General features: G+C 51.6%; 6 protein-coding genes across 6 annotated transcripts; 3 read left to right on the top strand and 3 right to left on the bottom strand.

Moving 5' to 3' along the window:
* Nucleotides 1–26: 26 nt before the first annotated feature.
* Nucleotides 27–1896, top strand: J4E93_002923 (uncharacterized protein; the record flags this gene model as incomplete). The annotated part of the gene is made up of 3 exons (XM_049340864.1): nt 27–165; nt 250–1319; nt 1378–1896. 3 exons carry the CDS (start codon nt 27–29, stop codon nt 1894–1896), a joined length of 1728 nt encoding a protein of 575 aa, XP_049201746.1.
* Nucleotides 1897–3219: 1323 nt separating this feature from the next.
* J4E93_002922 (uncharacterized protein) lies at nt 3220–4233 on the bottom strand (the record flags this gene model as incomplete). The annotated part of the gene is made up of 3 exons (XM_049340863.1): nt 3220–3362; nt 3424–4089; nt 4143–4233. The coding sequence occupies 3 exons, from the start codon at nt 4231–4233 to the stop codon at nt 3220–3222; spliced, it is 900 nt and encodes a 299-aa protein (XP_049201745.1).
* A 637-nt stretch (nt 4234–4870) lies between these two features.
* On the top strand, nt 4871–6348 carry J4E93_002921 (uncharacterized protein; the record flags this gene model as incomplete). The annotated part of the gene is made up of 3 exons (XM_049340862.1): nt 4871–5000; nt 5055–5669; nt 5720–6348. 3 exons carry the CDS (start codon nt 4871–4873, stop codon nt 6346–6348), a joined length of 1374 nt encoding a protein of 457 aa, XP_049201744.1.
* A 335-nt stretch (nt 6349–6683) lies between these two features.
* Nucleotides 6684–8455, bottom strand: J4E93_002920 (uncharacterized protein; the record flags this gene model as incomplete). Its single annotated transcript, XM_049340861.1, has 5 exons — nt 6684–6931; nt 6989–7202; nt 7256–7459; nt 7512–7979; nt 8027–8455. The coding sequence occupies 5 exons, from the start codon at nt 8453–8455 to the stop codon at nt 6684–6686; spliced, it is 1563 nt and encodes a 520-aa protein (XP_049201743.1).
* A 971-nt stretch (nt 8456–9426) lies between these two features.
* On the bottom strand, nt 9427–10916 carry J4E93_002919 (uncharacterized protein; the record flags this gene model as incomplete). Its single annotated transcript, XM_049340860.1, has 2 exons — nt 9427–10593; nt 10695–10916. The coding sequence occupies 2 exons, from the start codon at nt 10914–10916 to the stop codon at nt 9427–9429; spliced, it is 1389 nt and encodes a 462-aa protein (XP_049201742.1).
* Nucleotides 10917–11997: 1081 nt separating this feature from the next.
* J4E93_002918 (uncharacterized protein) lies at nt 11998–13780 on the top strand (the record flags this gene model as incomplete). The annotated part of the gene is made up of 3 exons (XM_049340859.1): nt 11998–12156; nt 12203–13566; nt 13618–13780. 3 exons carry the CDS (start codon nt 11998–12000, stop codon nt 13778–13780), a joined length of 1686 nt encoding a protein of 561 aa, XP_049201741.1.
* Between the last annotated feature and the right edge of the window lie 6745 nt (nt 13781–20525).

Here is a 20525-nt window from a genome sequence, read left to right as displayed (position 1 = left end):
GACAAGTTGTTCTAGCACATCCACCAATGCCACAGAAGTCACCACCCTATAAGTCCGATCTCCCCTACTTCAAACGCGACTGCGAAGTCTACTTCCCCACCAATGCCTCGACCATCACATGGAGCCGCGCCGAGCAAAACAACACGCTCAACACGCTATGGTATGGTAGTCGAATCATCCGCGATTACTACAACGCGCGAATCGGACGACGATAATTATTTGGTCTACCGACACCAAACCCCATACCAGATAACCCATTCAATGCGAGCGACGTCACGTTCGCGCGCGCAAATAAGAGTATGCCGCCGTATCGTAATGGGTTGGGAGGAACAGAGCCAGCGTGGGTGAATGCTCCGGCGGGATCCGGAGCGCTTGCGATGACTGTGCCACCGCCCGCTGCGGTCATTGCTGGCCCTGTTGTAGCGCCTGTTCATGCTGTTACAGTGCCGCCGCCACGGCCGGTGAACCGATACCCATTCGACTTCTGGCCACCTAAGCCGTGGGACGCGGAGCCAGATGACGCGACTTTAGGCATGACCATAAAAGTCATCAAGTCTAAAGAAGAGCCCGAGAACGGTGAGAAATGGATGGATGATACCCATGATCCATATGGCGACGGAAGAAGGTGGATAGGCGGGAAGTTCCTAGGTGCGGGTACTTTTGGATGCGCAGGTCTGTGGTGCGCAGTAGACGAAAACGATATTGTGACGGCCAGAATGGTCGTTAAAGAAGTGCGCCCTCATAACTGGAAATGGCGGGATCCGGCGTATTGGAGAGATCATCTCCCGCGCGAAATTCGCATACATGAGCGTATTGATGCGAATCGACCCGCTGCTGGCGCTGATACCTCGGGCTATGATAACTTGTTGAGGCATTTAGGATACAGATTGATGATGCAGCAGCGCCGCTTCAAATTGTACCTGGACTTCTGCGAAGGTGGCGATTTATTCCAGGGATTGAAAGAGCACTTTAACCGATGGAAAAGAGGACAAGCGACGGATAAAACTGAGCATCTCAAAGTCGTACCAGAGAGCTTGGTCTGGCATGTTCTGTCGCAGCTTGTTGATGCATGCCTGGTACTCCAAACGGGATCGAAAGATCCTGCGACAGCGGAGTCAGCTTGGCTACCAATCACGCATCTCGATATCTCGTTGAGCAACATCTTCTTGGAGCCAGCGGTTGACGATGCTTATCCAAACTGTGTCTTGAGCGACTTTGGTATGGCCATGTATGATCTGGAGCAGGGTGACGCTACAGTAAGACCTACAGACAACCCTCAGGAGTATGTGCTTGGCCATATCAGTTACAAGTACCCTCCCGTAAGTCAAAATTGCTCCGCATGCAGATGTCACGAGCAAATCGTACTGACCGCACCAGGAGCAACAACTTGTACGAGGTACTCCGCCTGACTTGACACCTTTGAATGAGAAGACGGATACCTGGAGCATCGGAGCAGCAATCTGGTACATGATTGCCAATCGTTCTGTCGCTGGTCCGCAGCGCGAACTGCATTACTCGGATGACATGCCGCAGAACGTGAACATTGGCGAAGCGGATCATGGGCGACTAGACGAGCCCGGGGCGAAACCGTTCGAAGGCTCGGGGTTTCCAGCACTGAGTAAATACTCGGAAGAGCTGAGGTCGTTGGTTGCGCGCTGCATGAATTGGGAGCAAGAGCATCGGCCAGATCTAGCTACACTGAGGGCCGATATCGATGCGTATCTGGCAAGCCACCCGACAGTAAGGGATAGCAGAGACTTTGGACCGCTGAGAATGTCGAACCTCGAACAAGGGCTGGGAATTGGAGATACGTTTGCAAGAAAGAGGAGGAAACCGGTCGCAGGAAAGCAGCCCCGTAAAATGCCAAAGGGGGACGAAGAGGATACAGAAGAGTAGCTCGAAGTCGTTGAGTGTGAGTTCTGCTTTGAAAGATTCTGTCGTCCGGCGGAACTAAGCGTCTTTCGCAGGTGATCGTGGAGTGTTTTTGACAGCACGTTGTCCGTCATCCCTTTGCCTGCGCTTTCCAGCCCCTCCGTTCAGCCTGTCATCGTTGCAGTTTTCTGGGTTTGAATGCATCTCCGGATCGATCTCTCGGTCTGATAGTACTCATGTGCCTGCGGCTAGCCCTTGTTCGAGTACGTCTCCGCCTTTGTCGCCGCCATCGTCCCTGCTTTGGCGTACGGCTTTACTGTTACCCGAGTCCGCGTATGCGATCGATTTCAGCAAGCTGCTTGCAACCCAGGGTTGTCCCGTGGCTGCCGGTGTGTAGGGCGCGTAGGGTATTGGTTTCGGATCGGTAAGCCGTAGCATGTGAGACGGTTTGGATCGATCGATTCTGGCATCGCGTTCTTTAGGGGCATGGCTTCCGTGCTATAATGCGCCGATAGTCTCTACTCTCTAGTTTAGTCTTCGGGTTAGATTCTAGCAGCAATGCGACATGCTCCAACGTATCTTCCGCATAACAGATACTGTTCGCATTCGTGTATTCGCCGACATCCCAACAGAAGTAGGCGTCATGGCCTTGGTACGCCCGTACGGTCGTGAATCTGTTCTCACATGGAGTTCGCGGTCAGTCGTAGCTACACATAGCTTCCAAGATCGTCAAATGACCCGAACCTGTTGCTGGAATGGGCACGAAGTGGAAACGGATTCACATGGCTGCAGAGGCCACGGACTATCGATGAGAGAAATAGGACGCGTAGTGTGCTAGGAGCGGGCTGTACTTGAAGTGAAGATAGTCGGGCGTGGTAGTCAACCTTGGGATGTGACATCAGGGCAAGACGCGGTGGAACGTGCGCGCCTATCTTATCAGACAGTGGCGGTGGAGTACCACCAAGCCACTAGGTACGAATACCGCAACAAACAAACACCTCTGCAGCATTCAAGAGAACTGACGAAAAATGCGAAACAGATTTCATGCAGAGGTTTCCTTCCTCAGGCACTACTAGCGTCGATTTTCCACCATACCTTAGTAGCGCTAATCTCATTCTTCATCCTACTCTTCACTTTGTCATCGCATGATCTCTCTTATTCCGTTGACCATCGCTTTATTTCACAACTTGAAGCTGTTCTGCACCAGCTTCTCGCTCAACATCCACAGCCGCTCAGCCAACCTCGGGTCAGTCGCGTATGGCATCGCATCACACATTTGACAGTCAGATAGCATGATGCCCTTTGATTCTGCTACTTTGTCAGTATTGACTTGTGCCGACTGAACCTTTACTTACCATCCAAAGCTGGGTCTAGCGCCGCAACCAGTACTGTCGCGGCACCTTGATCAAGGTTTTTCCAGAACGGACTGACACTTCGGATCGCAGCCTCGCCATCCGCGTCCAGATTCCGACTGAGACCAGTCCAGATGGCTAAGCTCGTCAGCGACTCTGAGACTACGTACCCAAAAGGCTTATGCAGTGGGGTACTCACATCCGGGATGCACAGCATAACTTCTCACACCCTTTCCTCCGTACTTCTCGTTCAAACCCACTGAAAACAGCATGTTCGCCGTCTTCGTCTGTGCATATGCCAGCCACCCATTGTACCCATCATCTGCGCCCTTCGCAAACGTCGGAGGAAGGGGCGCATGCCTCTCTTCTTCGGGTATCTCGTCGTTGCTCTTCTCCCAGTTGTAATCAGAGAAACGAACAGGGCTCAGCCGATGGCCAATAGAAGTGAGGTTGATGACGCGGGTGGCACCTTCATCTGAAGAGGAAGCAGAGGCTAGAACCTGAGGCATGAGTAGGTTGGTCAAGAGGAAGTGGCCAATATGGTTGGCGCCAAATTGACCTTCGAGGCCTTCTTTGGTAGTTTGACGCGTCGTTGTCATGATGCCAGCATTATTGATGATCAGATCCAGACGGCTCGTCAATTGCGACACTTCCTTTGCAGCAGTCTTGACAGATTCTTGAGACATCAAGTCAAGGAGGACTAATTTGACCATGACGTCTGGATAGGCATCTTGAATACTCTTCACGACCTCTTCTAGTTTAGACTTGGTGCGTGAGGCGAAAATGAGGAGCGCTGGGTTTTGGGAGGCGATCGAGAGGGCTATGGACGAGCCGATGCTTTCAGGGGATACACCGGTGATGAGCACTTTTCTTAGGTCAACATCAGCTTTCAACAGCATGAGGACATGGGCGTCCTACCATTCTTGCCGTGAATCCGATCGGCGAAAGCTTTCGCGACTTCAAGACCGCCCGTCTTCTCGTCCCATTCGGGATGTGTCAGAGTCGACATTTTATCCCTTGATATGATCAAGAAGTAACAGTCTGAGCCTTAAAATCTTATCAAGGGGAGTGCATAAGTCTTGCTCTCGCGATTCGTAGGACTGAGCTTGTTTACCATAGCAACTTCCATCTGTAAGCTTCGAGACTGCACGCAAATTTCCTCCCATGTCCGCAGCACCTGCCACCTTCGGGACAGATTGCGCTGGAAATGGACAAGTGCAGTTGGGGTGAAAGTTGCGGGGTACACGCTCGAGGGCTGGAGGCGGGGAAGGTTAGCGCCATGTGGGGCAGCTACAACCTATACTTCGCGTCCCCAATGACCTCGCATCACGCGTCAACATCCTTTAACCGGCAGATACGACTCCACCCCACGGAGGGGACATGCCGGGAGAGGCGTCCAGCACCTGCAGGCCCTCAGCGCCACGACTCGCGCTTGCACCCTCGGCCATCGGCTCCATCTCGCCTGGGTGAAGTTACTCAGAGGGATGGCTACATGGCCATATCGTCGGTAGATGCAGGGTTGCCGAGCCCCACGCTCACGAGCGATTACCTGGTCGATGCGTCTGGATACCTGGAATCTTTTCTCCCATCGAATCGCGTTGTGTTACCTCATTCCGCCCAGTCGTGAAGCTTGATCGAAGTCGCGTATGCCACTCCGTGCGAGAATAGACGAAGCCAGACTACCCAAGATGTCTTCTCTAGAGACCAATGACAACGGTCCAGTCACTAATGGCGCGAAGCCACCAACTGGCATCAAAGTCATCATTATCGGCGCAGGTACGTCCTTCACAGCAGTCCATGCCACAGCTCCGTTCTAACACACATCGCCAGGTTTCGGTGGCCTTACAGCAGCCATAGAGTGTATCCGGCACGGCCACACGCCTGTCATCTACGAATCCTTCCCCTCGCTCAAGATCCTCGGCGACATCATTACCTTTGGTCCCAATGCTGGGCGCATCTTCGCGCGTTGGAGTGATGGACGCGTCGCGCGCGACATGCGCAAGATCTCGATCGACCTCACTGAATATGGCTTCAACATTCACAAGTGGGATACTGGCGAGATTGTCATAAACCAGAAGACGCCGCCACGCGACGAGAAGGCGCCGAACTTCAATGGGCACCGCGGTGAACTGCACGAGATTGTGTTCAACTATGCCAAGGAGATCGGTGTGGAGATCAACTTGGGACAACGAGTGGAGAAATACTGGGAGGATGAGAAGGAGGCGGGCATCGTGCTAGAAGATGGCACGCGCGTTGCTGGCGACCTGGTGGTTGCGAGTGATGGTGTCCGAAGTAAGGCGAGAACACTGGTGTTGGGATACGAAGACAAGCCAAAGAGCAGTGGTTACGCCGTCTGGCGAGCTTGGTTCACCAACAAGGACATGATCGCAGACCCGGAGACAAAGCAGTTCTGCGAAAACGGTGATACATTTAACGGATGGATCGGTAAGCCTCCTTCCACCTTCGAGACTAATCGCATGCTAACAATCTCGTAGGCCCAGATGTACACTTCCTCTTCAGCACCATCAAAAACGGTACCGACTGCTGCTGGGTGCTCACCCACCGTGACGACCACGACATCGACGAATCCTGGTCCTTCCCCGGCTACCTCAAAGACGTCAAGACTGTGCTGGAGGGCTGGGATCCAATGTGCTGGAAGATCGTTTCCAAGACACCGGAAGAGAAACTCGTTGATTGGAAACTTGTATACCGGGACCCGTTGCCCAACTGGGTTTCAGGTTATGGCTCCGCGCCAGGTCACGGCCGGATATGCTTGCTAGGCGATGCAGCGCATCCCTTCCTTCCAACAAGTGCGCAAGGTGCGACGCAAGCACTCGAAGATGGTGTTACACTCGCCGTGTTGCTACGAAAAGCTGGAAAGGATAACGTACGAGGCGCGTTACGAGCATACCAGGATATACGCTACGATCGTGTCAAGGCTGTGCAGAAAACGGGTGAGACAACGAGGGATATGTGGCACAAGACGGATTGGGAGAAGGTGAAGAAGGACCCCACGCTGATTCAGTTCCCAAGAGAGGATTGGGTATTCCAACATGATGCTGAGAAGCATGCGGAGGAACTGGGGGATGAGTCGATCAAGAAGGCTAGTGCTGTTGCTGCGTAGATAAATCGAGCGGAAACCCATAAGGATACGCTCATCAACATTTTAAAGTTTATTGAAACTGCTTCATGATGTATCTGTGGCAAATGGTATCTGTCTTGCATGATGTCTCCGAAAAAGTGCACAGCTCAGAGGCACGTAAGTCACGTCCAGCCTTCCGTCAGTTCGGTAGTAACACCGAGACACATCAGCAATGACGACGAAGCAGAAGACACGTAGTAAAGGGAGTGAGAAAATCGATCGATTCCAAGGGCAAAGCCTAACTGTATGTGCGAGCCAGAGGCGTCAAGCGACGTCTCCTTCCACAGAAAGATCCACTCATTGCAGCAAGTCTTAGCTCAGCCACTCTTCTCAGTACCGACAACCTCGTGATGCACAACTTCATCCTTGTCGCTATCGCGTCTCTCGATCTTGTCGTCAACACCAGCTGCGACACGGCCAGTGCAGACGTACTTCCTGAACTTGCGCGCCGGAAGCCTGGCCTCAAACATCTCGTCAATCTCTTCGAGAGTGCGGTTCTTGATCTCGGGTAGGTAGAAGTACACCCATGCTGCCGTGATGAAGCAAGATGGTCCCCAGATCCAGCCTGAATAGGACGTTAGTATGTTCATGAGGTAGACAGTGATGAATGTGGGTGTCTTACCATATTCAGGGCCCCAGTTGAGGGAGTCAGGGTTGATGAAGTATGGTGCAGTGAATGTAGTGAGCCAGGCACCTGCGAAAGCGACTGCCGATGCGATACCAAACGTGTATGAGCGCAGACGCTGCGATGGAATTTCTCCACCTGAAAGCCAAGCATAGGCGGCGATCATGCCGTTGTAGCCGATGATGTAGATGACTGAGAGACCGACGATGGCCTTTGATACGTCAGTAAGAAGCTCGCATAATTCACGAAGGGGAATAAGCGTACCTTTCCAGTGCTAGTCGTGCCTGGGTTTACGTGGTAGACAGCGGCGATGATAAGTTGCGTGACACCACAGATAGAAAGACCAGTCATAAGGAAAACGCGGCGGCGACCGATCTTCGATATTACACTGCTGTTAATCATGACTACAACGACACCAACGGCCGTCAAGATGCAGGAGTTCATGAAGGGGCTACCGACATTCGCCATCTTGCTTAATGTTAGCCCGGCATACTCTAGAGAACGGGAGCGATGCACTGACCTGGAAGAAGTACGTTCCATACGCAATTACAAACATGGCACCCGAAGCAGCCTGAGTCGATACCGCAGCGATAGCCAACAGCGTGCGCCTACGATCAACAGGATCTTTCCAAATGTCCAAGAAGTTCGCGCTCGACTTGACAGCCTTCTCCGCATCAATGGCTGCTTGAATTTCTGCTACTTCACCGGGAACGCTCTCGGGATGAGGACGCATCCATAAGAGCGCCTTCTCAGCCTGTGCTGGCTGTTCGACTAGGGTTAGCCAACGTGGCGACTCGGGAATGAAGAACAGGCCGAGAGACATGAGGACCGGGACGATGAAGATAGTGCCGAGTGGGATGATGTACGAGTCCCGACCGGCCATGTCGTGTGTTGCGTTGTCGATCACAGTACCGATGAGCGTGCCGACCGAAGTCCAGATCTGGAAAACGGATATCATGAGACCGCGGTATCGAGCTGGCGCTGATTCCTAGTCGTATTTCAGTAAAGCATTGTACGAATGAAGAAGATACGAACCTGAATGTACAACTGCGAGAATGTCATGTACCATCCATTTGCAATCCCAATCAAGAGCCTTCCAGAGTACAGCCCCGCAATGTTGGTCGTAGTCATCATGACAATGTTCGCAACGCAGCAAAGCGCACTGGCCAGCCAGAGACATTGGCGCCTTCCCAGCTTCTTCGCGAAGACACCGGCGAACATTGAACTGATGAAAGCGCCTAGTGTCATCAAAGACGAGATGAGTTGCTGACGCTCGGGAGAGATGTTGTAACCTATGGGCGACATAGGATCAGGATGGCCAAAGACTTCGAGAAAGCCGCGCATGGCTTGAAGACCGCCGATGGCACCAAAGTCGATGCCGTATTGGAACGGCGACATGGAAACGAGGGTGCATGCCGCGAGGCATTTCCAATTGGAAAGCAGACTGCTTGTAAGATCCGGCATTTTGGTGGGTTCTCTCTCCAAAGATGGAGATGAAGAATTTCAAGAGATGCGGCGAGGTTTTACTCGATGTTGCGAAGTAGGGTTAGCTTCAAGAAGCGATAAACTTTCAACTAAAAGAGGCCAGCACCAGCGATCCTGTTGCTTCGTAACAGGGCATCCCTTTCATCCACACTGGCATGCAGATCTTTGTGAATGTGGTCCCATTCCTGTCCCAATATATGCCGATAGTGCCTGGAAATGCTTAGCTTGCTCCTACCCCGGAATGCACAGGCAGTCTAAAGTGTGGAGCGCGGAGGTGGCGCCCGGCCATGTACTATATTGGAGGTATTAAGGCTGGTACTTCCCGTTTCCGCGTGGCGTATGAGGCCATCATTACGATGTCCGGTAGCTAGATAGGAAGAGTGACAAAACGCCCGGCAGTTTCTGCCGTTTTAGTACTTGTCTTGCTACCCGCTATCTGTATGGAATAGCACATGGCTAGGCTGTCGCTTCGAAACTTTATCAACGTCGCCACCATGACCTGTCTAGAAATATGCGACATCGGAAAACCAACATCGACTTCACAATCAAGGAGACCCAGGGGATTTCGCAGGCTGTACGGTACTACCAGGCGGTCGGAGCGATAACGCCGTGTGACATTGGACATGATCGTGAAGTACGGTAAAGATCTGCGTGTACTAACTTTCACAGCTGTGCATAGCGAGTCAATAAACTTCATGCCCTCCACTTCGGAATCGGGAAGTGGAGAGACACATGCCCGCCTGAAGGATCAAAGTACTCGAAGCAAGTGTTGCGATCCGCTAATGTGGACAGAAAACGAAGTTGGTGGTTGAGAGGCGGGGAAAGTCGACTGTAAAGGTGGTGGGGCACTTTCCAGATAGAACCTTGCAACTCTACAGGCATGCCGTCTACGTAGTATGGAATCTGAAGCGGCAAACAGTGTCTAAGACAACGTGTTCTTCAGGCTAGACTCAGGAGTCTCTCAGACTACCCTCCTTGACCATATCCACAACGTTCATGAAGGTATCGTACATGTAGCTACGCCGCTTCTGCCCTTGCTCATTTTCGAAGACCAACCTCCATTCATCCTTCTTCCTAAAACCGTCCCAATTCACTTTTACCCAACCGTGGCAGGCTGCATCAGAGTCACAGTGGTTGTTGTTGACATCTTCATGCAGTTCTGCGTCGTCGTTCTCGACAATATCATCAGCAAGATACCTGCCTACTATCATAGTCCTCTCATGAAAGTAGAAGTTCTCGGTCTCGTAGTAGCTTATGGCCGAATTGGCGCAAGCCGTGAAGAAAGCGCGAAGGGTATTCGGGTAATGGAAGTTCGTGTTATTGAGGACAATGCGACGGATCGTAGAGGAGTGTACGTTGATGATACTCGCGAGTGTAGGTGCAGTAGTGCTCGTAACGAGTCCGTTGATATGGAGCGAACGTAGGCGGAATGGAGGACTGCCGCCCAATAGCTGGAGCAGAGGAGCCCACCTCTCGTTGCGGACCTGATAATCTTTGATAGCCTGGGCGCCAACAGACAAAGCCAATGCTCGGAGATTCGCATTGCTCTTGATAAGCTTGACGAGGGCCAACATGTATGTATTAGCGCTGAAGGTGGCCATGTCGAGTTCCAGGTTCAATGACGTTAAGCCACGTAAGGCAGGTGCAATCGCCTCGAAGAGCGACTTTGGACTACCCAGTAGCGCTGTCTGCCACCTCAACTCGAACCCTACAACCCTGAACTCTTCAAGCTGCTGTGGCGCAAATCGTATGGCGTCCACCAGAGCCTGCATGACCCTGTATATGGGAAGCGCATGGGCGTAGCACGATTTGTCAGCCATCCCTTTTGGCGCAGGAGGTGCGCAAAGCGTGATACTCTTCAGATTCGGTAGACGCAGAAAGATACCGCTGAACAAGTTTCGTACGTCAGATTCGCTGAGCGTGGTTCCAATGCAAGGCGTTGTCGTTGTGTCCAGGCTTAAACTGTATCGCACGCTCATCGGTGACCGACATTCCAACATGGAGTATATCTCGAGTGCGCGAATGCGGTTGGCAAATCGTAAATGGGACAGGTCGTCGAGACGTTTGATACTCGTTACGGTGGTTCGACATCTTCGACTGGAAAACTTCGCTTCGGTCTAAGTAGAGTGGTTAGCGACTCATTAACGAGCACCCTGGAATGAGATAGAGTACAAGCTAGGGAAAGATCGAGCTTTGGACAGGGGAAGAAGGTACTTACAAGAGCATGATCGATGGCCTGTAATAAAGTCCGACTGCCGAGCGTTTGTAGTATGCTCAGAGATTCTTTGTCGAGATTCTCAGCGATCATGCCAATGAGCTCACTGGGTAGATCTTCCAGACTTCGCCCGACTGGCGGTGATCTGTAGTCAGACATGAACACATCAATGTCTGTGTGATCCATGATAGCCCTGTCCTCGGGCGTAAAGCTGTCCTCGTCCATGTTAGATGATGTTGTGTGGCTGAAGGTGCTCGGGGTGAAGTTAAAATGTTGCAGATTTTGTGTGTGGGTTCGAGATGAATGGCGGTACGAGTGATGCGAGCGGTGGCTACCATGGTCCTGGCTGGCGATAGGGAGGGCTATCTGTGGCACCACCCCATTCAAAAAGGGAGCTGAACAGGCGCCCTTCAGCCTACATTAGTGTTGGAACAAGTGTTAGCAAGATTGTAATGCAACGTAGGTATCCTGTGTTGTTTCGTTCTATCTCTTTTGAAGACGGGTGTCCAATTTTCCCCTCGAATGGGTGGCATAGAGTGGTACTGCTTCCCTGGTCCACAAAGGAGAAGACCCTTTCGGTCACTACGTCCGAATTCTGGCTGACCATATACAGTCGGGATTTCGAGGGCGTTATGTTCGTCATGGCTTTCTACGCGGATGTTCGCGCGCATCGCGTACGGCGCAGTCGAGTTGAAGGAGGAGAGCATAGGGTGCTAGGGGATTATGGTGCTCTCAGTGCTCGAGTTGTGATGGGAAGTGCAATAGTAGGTACCAGATAAAATACGTTGCGATGAAGGGCATCGTGATTTCGGTGTCGACATGTTCAGAGACGTCGATGATGCCCAGGTGCGTTCGGCGCTACTGCGTAGCTAAGCATCGCGTCGCGTCGCGTCCGGGGTTCGGCACAACACCTGCCGCAAGCTCCTTGCCTGCCGCCTCAAGTGCGCATCCGGCACCATGCCCACAGATGCTGGCCCATCCTTCCGTGCATCAATGCGAGAGACTTGCATGTCTTCGGGTGTGAAATGCCCACGAAGCTGCAAACTTTACCCGGCTGTCTATGCCCCACCCCCGCGATGTGGGGTTAGGCGTTGTGCGCATGCAACCCTCCGAGGATGGCTACTCTCAATGCTGCTGGCGGCGATGCCTGTTGATTAGCAAGCTCTGATTCATGTGTTTGTTCATTGGTCGCTTCATAACAGGCGCGTCGTGCGAGCTGCAATGCACCCCTTGGTCTCGACTGTTGCTTGGAGCAATCTTCTTCTGAGTAGCATTCCCAGTGCCCACGATCAATACAGCGGAAGGCATGGCGATAGAGCAAATCTTCGAGGCGTTGCCTCTACATTATTTGCAGCATGGCATCTCCAAGTTTGGCGCTGGCAATGTCGCCTTGGCAGTCTTCTGGACTGCAGTCCTAGGTGTACTTGCAGACTATGCTTGGATGCTGTACATGAGATCGAAGATGGTAAGAGCGACACACTATATCCGATGATGGTACTAACGTTGAGTAGCCCCCAGGGCCCTTCCCGTACCCCATCGTTGGCAACACGTTCCAGCTGCCTGACAACAAGCCCTGGATTTTCTTCGAAGAGCTATCCAAGAAATACAACACGCCGCTGATAACGTATTGGATCGGACGTAACCCAACCGTTTGGATCAACGATGCATGGACCGCAAATGAATTACTCGACAAAAGAGCTGGCATATACTGCTCGCGACCGCGCATGCTTGTTTTTGCCGAACTCGGATCGGGCCAAAACAACCTCGTGAATCTGATCACTACTACACAAGCGCAGCGTGAGCGCTTCCGGATGCTGCGCAAGGTAACGCATCAAGGCGTTGGCATTCAACAGGTGAAGAAGTACCGCGACTTCCAGAATGATGAGAGCAAAGTCGTCGCCCTCGATCTCCTGAGTACCCCCGAAGACTATGTCGCGCACTTTGAACGCTACGCGACCAGTGTGGTCTCTATCATCGGCTTTGGAAGACGCGTTGCAAGCCACGAAGATCCAATCATCACCGAGGTCATTGCATTGATGCATCGAGCAGCTGATCTGAATGTGCCGGGAAAGACATTCCCTATGCTAATGGAAACCTTTCCGATTCTTGCTCGCGTGCCTACAGAATATGCCCCCTGGAAGCACGGCATGGGATCGAAGAAGAAGTCATCCCGCGGCCATGACTTCTTTTATTCCCTCGCCAGAGAAGCAAATGAGAAGCCAGGACACGAAGACTGCTATTCAAAGATGTTGTTTCGCGAGCAGGAGAAATACGGTCTCAATCACAAGGAGATTTCGGCATTAACCGGTAACCTGTTCGGCGCGGGGTCCGACACATCAAGTAGTACGCTCATCACCGCTGTCCTCGCCATGCGAGCGTTCCCAGAAACTATGCAGGCCGCGTGGGAAGAGTTGGATCGCGTTGTCGGAGAGGACCGTAGCCCTTCGTTCGAAGACGATGCAAACCTGCCTTATATGCGAGCATTTGTAAAGGAAGTGTTCCGATGGCGATCAGTAGCCATCATTGGTGGACAACCGCACGCTCCAGTTCAAGACGATTACTACAACGATTATCTGATTCCGCAATCCGCATGGGTACAGGGCAATGTTTGGGCGATACACCATAACGAGCGTGACTTTCCTGAACCCGACCGTTTCAACCCGAACCGTTTCTTGAAGGACCATCCTGATTCGCGACCCTTCCCCGGCGAAAGAGGGTACATGACATTTGGTTGGGGTCGTCGAGTGTGCTCAGGTCAGGCGCTTGCGGAGCAGGGCACATGGCTGACGGTAGCGCGATTGGTATGGGGCTTCAGGATCGAGCCAGCACTAGATGAGAATGGCAAGCCTATCCCGGTCGACATATTTGACTACACGTAAGTTTCCAGTGGAAGGAGATCAGCATGTGAGATACTGACATCTTCAAGCAACGGTTTAAATATGCGGCCGCAGCCGTTCAAAGTGAGCATAAAGCCACGGACCGAGAGAATACGTCAAGCTATCATAAGAGAGGGCGAACAGGCATTGGCAGACCTCGCGCAATACGAGGGTGAAACGAAGTATCGCATGAGTACATTCTACAAGAAATAGAGCTTGCTATGAGGAGGCTGCGGTGGTGACAAGTTTGGCAGTAGTGAGTGAGCGGACATGTAGACTCGATTAGCCAAGGCGGATTTCGGTCCACCTCTTCTTGACAGGTGCTGTTTCGAACACGATCGATGTCATCCCAGTACCAACTCGTTCCCAATGCGAACCTCGGCACTGAACTACCAAGACATGACATTCTCGATCATGTCCATATTCGAGATACCATGGCAATCGCAGTACGTATGACTCGAGAAGAAAGCTGGGAAAGTCTTTTGCTGTAGGTATAACATCCACAAATGTTAGTGCCGATTCTGTCCGGGTGATATCCGGGTCAGACTCAAGACGATAGGTGCGAGAGATATGCGAACGGGGCAGCGGGGGCGGCATAATTCGAGTAATGTAGGCGCTGATGTGGATATATCTGCTCGGTATCTCTGTGGAAGTAACGCTGGAACTGTATATTTCTTGGTAGGTGTTCCAATCGATGATCTTTCCAGATTGGAGCTCTAGCTTAACCACGCATGGGATTTTACTTGTAGTTCGATGTCGTCTCATCATGAACAACATCTTTAACCCTTTTGCCCATCTGACGGTACCGGCCCATCCTGACCACGACCAGCTGGGAAAGTCAACTCGTCGTCTAGCTGGAAATTCCACGTCCCAGCTCAAGTTACTGACGAACTTTTGGTTCGATATAGCAAGTGGTGTACTGCCCGATCGAAGAGGATCGCTGTCACAGTACGGCAGTCCCCAAAGGTGTTTAAGACGATCTGAGTGTTCCAGCGATGCAAATATTCCAAGCATTGCATTCAGTATATCGCTTTCATAGGTGAGCGAGCGCCTTGAGAATGCTTCAATACGGTCGAGGACGATCATAGCGTGGCTGTGGATAGTTGGGAAGAGGCCTGGGTCGGTTTCGTTGAAGGCGTCGAACCAGGATCCAGTACTCTCCTCGCCACGGCGCCAGAATATATCTTCGCGAGCCATCCAGCCTTCCATTCGAAATCTTTCCTGGCATTCAAAGTACAGTTGAGTGTCAGTGAAGACAAGGCGCCTAGTCGGAAGCAAACCCTCTTGATATGTCCAACCTCTTGTACTCCATGTCGTGCTCTCTAAGGTGTCGCTACAGAAGATGGGAGTGGAATCGAGTGTTCGATGCCCAATGTGGACAGCTTGGTTTACTTTGCGTCGCCGGCTAACACCTGGCAGTCCGTAATTACCGTCAGATCCGGCCGCTGCGATGATTGTCAAGACGGATCCTGCGTAGATCTTATCCATCTGTTTGAGCTGTCGATGAAAGTCTTCCGAAGACTTCTCAAGACAGTATCTATCGACCCACAGGTAGTCATACCCAAGCATGAGCGTGACTTTGATGGCATCCTCGATAGTTTTAGGTAAATTGGACGACAAAACGTCAGGCTCCAATGACTCAACGCCTGCTTGCTGATCATCCGGCTTGCCCCACACATAGCTCAATGTCACATACGATCCGCTTTGTGGTAGTTTTCCAACCAAGCGACTTCTGCAGTCGATAACTCTCAGATTGCGTACTTTGGTGTCGTGTTTGGATCCACTCAATATGCGAGGTATATGGCATTCATGCTTCTGTACGCATGAGGCGATCCACTCGCGGGCTTCTGTGTAATCATCGATCAAAGGTGTGATTGCTCGCAGATTCTGACTGATGGGTCCATCCGGATCGAAAATGATGGAACTGCGGATACCGAGAAGATCAAAAAGACTGTACTCCCCGCGCCGTTCAATACAAAGTATGGGTGCTTCGATCTTTTCGAGAAGAGGTGTTACTGCGACGTGAGATTGCACTGCATTAAGGCTGCACATCGCGCCTTCTGGCACCTGACCCATACTGCCGGATAAGAATCTGCAGAGACTACAACTTTCTGGCTTCAACCGAGTTATTTTCAAGACGGTTCGGACCGGTACCCCAGGGTTGAATCGAAGTGCATCGTCCAGATCGAAAGCTGCGCACTGCGAACAGAGATTATTAGGCGATTCGACCGCCATCGGGCTTTGAGGAAGAGGATATGATGCCATGGCCCGACAGATCTTCTGGAATCGCAGTCGATCCGCATGAGCTGATCTTGGTTTGGTTTAAATCTGGGTGCGGAATTGCGCAGAGGCGGAAGTAGAACAACTGCGCCACATGCCTGCAGGACGCCCGAATCACTCGGTAGCCAGTAATACACCGTTAGCTCAGCAGCGCAAAATGGGGAAACTTGGATTCGATTTGACTGCAGCATCGCTGTTAGCGTTGAGCATAACCCCAAAGTGAAGAAAAGCTTCTCCTAAAGCGCTGATGGGGTTTAGACGTCGCTTGTATCTTCTTCATGACGCGACCGCTTGAGGCAATGGTGAGGATGGTGGAAAGGCCGTTCCCGATGATATTGTCGCCTTGAACATCAGGAGCGTCATCCGTGATCAACGCCAGATCAGAATTTGCCTGTTACGGGCAGACCTGCTGATGTAAGCGCGCACGTACCACTGCGTCATCGCGGTGCCCTCCCCTTGCGGACACCGAAAACGAAAACTTCTTGCACCACTGTACAGGTCCTCTCGAAAAAAGAGAAGTAGCGTCAACACAAGAGCTTGCACCACTGTACCGTTGTTGTTTGTCGTGACCTGGCAAATTTTATCGCACTTACATCGAATGCATTGGGCCTACCTAGGTAGACGCAATTTGACATCCGCGGTGTCGCACACTGACGACATCAATTGGATAACGATGAAGCAACCCCGCGCTTCTATCGCTCAAATCTCGGCCAGGTCTTCACCTAGTATCAACGATGGCGAGTTGAAGTTATCGAGAATGCTTCATTCACCATGCCATTTTCCGTCATCGGGAATAGCAGGCAGCTCAAACCGTTGATCGTTGGTGTATTACACAGCACAGTTCGCCTACGAGATCCTTTGAAACACGACCTCTGAAGCTCCATTGTCTGGGCGCATTTTCTCCTGTTTTCGGCACTTATCTTTTGTGCGGCAAAGAAGTCATCTCTTTGTTGTAGTATGAGCCATTCGCTCCTCATCAAAACAGCGTTCTGCGCAATGGAAGACGAACTACTCACAGATGTCGTACCTTTGACAAAAGCTATCATCTTTTCTATCGACTCAGCTCTTGTGCCCAGCAAACTAAATGGCTCCACCGTACAAGACTTATTTCAACTATTTCAGACATGATGCCAACGAGTTCATCCATCAGAACAGAAATTGGACAACTCGTGAGTAGATTAGCTAAGTGCAGACAAAGATCACTTGCTTATAGTAGCCACCAGCGGAACGTCTCCAGACAATTTCTACTATATGGGCCGGGGATGGGAACGTCAAAAATTACTATGCTACTCAAACCCAGAATGCGAGTGGAAATTGGAAGGCGACCAGTCCTGGATTGCCAAACCCGAACCCAATACCAGTGAATCCATTCACGGCTGCAGACGTTAGCCATGCAAAGACTACGCAAACTATGCCTGCACCTGCACTTGCCCCCGGAGAGAATGTTCCGCCTTCCGCCGCTGCTCCTGTTTACGTTTCGTCTAACCTACACGACTTCTGGCCAAGGCTGCCATGGTCTGCACCGGACGAACTCGCTCCACCATTCTTTGACATGCAAGCGTTAAAAGACGATGTTGATTTCGTAAAGAGATATTGGCTTGACACTGAGCCGCGCATGCCTCCACCAAACGACAACTCTCGTTGGCATGGTATCAAGATATTAGGATCTGGTAGCTACGGCGCAGCCGGCTTATGGGTCGAAGCCGATGCAGCAAACAACATTCGTGACGTATGTATCTAGCCACAGACACGATCAGTGTCCTTTCCTCAGCGACAAGCTAACCTCAACATCAGAGAATGGTGATCAAAGAAGCCAAAGCCTTCACACCAGGCCGATGGCGCGATCCCAAGAATTGGCGGGACCGATTGCCACAAGAAATACGTATCCACCAGCTGCTCGAAGAACGTCGTGCCGTGGACCCAGCCATGTGTCGCCATATCATCCGTTGCCGCGCACATCGACTATGGATGGAACATAGAAGATACAGATTGTACCTAGATTACCATTCGGGTGGCGACATGAATGCGGCAATGACATTTCATGCTAGAAATTGGGAGCACGGGAAACCCACCGACGAGGACATATTCGTACCAGAGGGTTTCGTCTGGTATACCATCAAAGCGCTCGCAACTGCTTGTCTGGTACTGCGCGAAGGAACCATCGACGGCACTCCGGTTGATGGCTGGAGACCCATCACCCACCTGGACTTGCAGCTACCAAACGTACTTTTGGATGTTCACACTCCACCGACTCAGCAAGCTAAGGGAAAGTCAAAAGCGGGCTCCTCCAAGAGTGCTAGGCTCAGCCGCGCTGACACTGACAATTGGAGGGCTAAGGAGCCACCTGTGATGCCTGTTCTTGCAGACTTTGGTATTTCCTTCTTCAGCCCGGATCGTGGCGACTGTCCGATTACCGACAATCCTGACGACTACGTTATCCACGAAACTGACACGCGATATCCTCCTGCAAGTAGCTTTCTTTATCCGAAACATCGCTCGCTACGATAGCTAATAGCTCCTAGGAAATGCACCAACAAAAGGAACCGTACTATCTCGAGTTGGGTGAAAGAACTGATGTTTGGGGTATCGGTCACATCGCATGGAGACTCTTATGTAATAAGCAAGTTGATGCATTTGGTCCGATTCGTTGTGATACGAAACGCTCGCGCAGCACGGAAAAAGATCGCCAGGACAAAATTCCATTAGCCCTTAGACGTGAGCGCAACACTCGTCCAAACAATAAGAAGAGTGTACTCGCAGAGCAGAGCACCGCACAATATACAGCTGGGAAGTACGGGCGAGAAGTCAAAGAGTTGGTGCGGAGGTGCTTGAACTTCGATCATAATCTCAGGCCGACTCTAAGAGAAATCCTTGCTGAGGTCGATCAATCATTCTCGGAGGACGACGTTTTGACAGACCAAGCCAAGGACAAAGACGGGCTGCAACTCATTCTGCCAGATACTCCCGAGTTCGCCATTGGACAGCCAGTCGATGCAGCTAAAAGAAGGGGACGTGCTTGAGACTCAACCTGACCACTGCTGTAACACGAATGCAATCGCCACTCAATGTTGGCGAGTGCCCCCTTGACATCACCCTCTCCGATGTTCTCCACTATCCTTGGACCAGCAGAATTGAATCGGCCTTGCCGTGAGGCTTCCTGTGTCTGCGCCGCGGCCTAGTGAAGTCACTACTCAGGAAGTTTTTATTGATGATCATGGAGACGGTGCGCTCTCTGTCGAAGTACACCGAACTCGGCTGTCATTTCATCATCTTGGCTGGCTGGCTTGTACAATGCCATGTCTATCTTGTTGGACAACACCTCCACCGGTCAATTTGCTTCACTATGCAAGACAAGGTGATCGCAGAGCCATAGCCGACAAGCCGCCTCGCATTGGCCGTCCAATAAAAGACTGAAGACAGGGCGCGTGTGTTGCTGAATGCAAGGGCTGACTGAAGTTGGGTACGTGATACGAGATGGTTTCACAGCACGCCATCAGATCTACTTGAAGCTACAATGCTTTCAGACATGAAGAAGCGTCGTCTCGACATCACCACACCATCTCTTCATGTCCCTCAACGCCAATGTCTCGGATAAAAAGGCACGATCCTTGGGCTTAAAGCTTGATCCAGGTAGAAAGCTTCACTGCGGGCCTATCCGGCGTGGCATCCACGACGTCAGACAGGTAAGAGCTACAACCCATTGAGCAACTCAGGCGTAAGGCCAGCAAGAAGGTCTAAGACACAGACTACCCATGGAGAAATTGCTTCCGTCCACTGTACCCATCACACTGCGGGGAGAACTGGGGTAATCATACTAAGCCAACGGGTTGATACGAGGTATACCCTCATCGAAGAAGCGGTATTCGCACTACGATGAGACATAAAGTGGAACTGTCAACCCAAGATGTGCCTGATCGTCGTGTGTGATGGTTGTGTTCAGAATCCTATGGGGCTTACGGGACGCCTTACCCGCCCCCAGGTTTCTATCCGTTGCTTAGCCGTTGTTCCCGGGCTGACATGCTCAATTTGGATATAGATGCTCGCTCGATGTTCGAGGGAAGTTGTTTGGTAGAGCAGGGGAAAAGTGTATATAAAAACGTCGTTTGTCGGCTTGGAAGTATTCTTCATCAGCTCGACTCGACTCTACTCTTCAACTCCAATATCCAAACCAGGAAATCACTTTTCCCACACACTACCAATCCTCTACTTGACCATCACCATGCGTTTCGCTGCCGTCATTGCCGCCCTCGCCATCACGGCCACCGCTCTTCCTGCAACCTCTTTGGAGCAGACTGGAGCAGCTCTCGGTATGCTCTTTTCACATGAACTACCACATCCGCAGAAGCTCTTGCTAACCACTCTTTTCCAAATCAGATGCTCAGGCTGATGCTTGCGCCGACCTCGATGCATACCAGACCTGTACTGGAGCCTGCAGTGGGCTCGCCCCAGGCTTTGCCTGCGCTATCAATTGCCTCATCGCCTACTGCGCTTAAACTGTTACCCTTGGCGCTTAGAATTGTATTCGGGCGGCAAGCAAGGGGAAAGACCCTGGCTTCGTTGTTGGATGGGGGTAATCTTGGCCGTACTTTGAATCGTACTTAGGGTCTGTAGACTGGCCAGCCGTTCGTTGCTCGCATGCACAATGAAAATCTGTTAAAGTCAACCATTTCCAAGTGAA

Source organism: Alternaria ventricosa (genome assembly GCF_023758065.1).
Source record: "Alternaria ventricosa strain BMP 2768 chromosome Unknown scaffold_4, whole genome shotgun sequence".
In the NCBI taxonomy this organism is placed as follows: Eukaryota; Fungi; Ascomycota; class Dothideomycetes; order Pleosporales; family Pleosporaceae; genus Alternaria; species Alternaria ventricosa.
The sequence above is the reverse complement of the archived record's forward strand: the minus strand, read 5'-3'. Positions and strand labels throughout refer to the sequence as shown.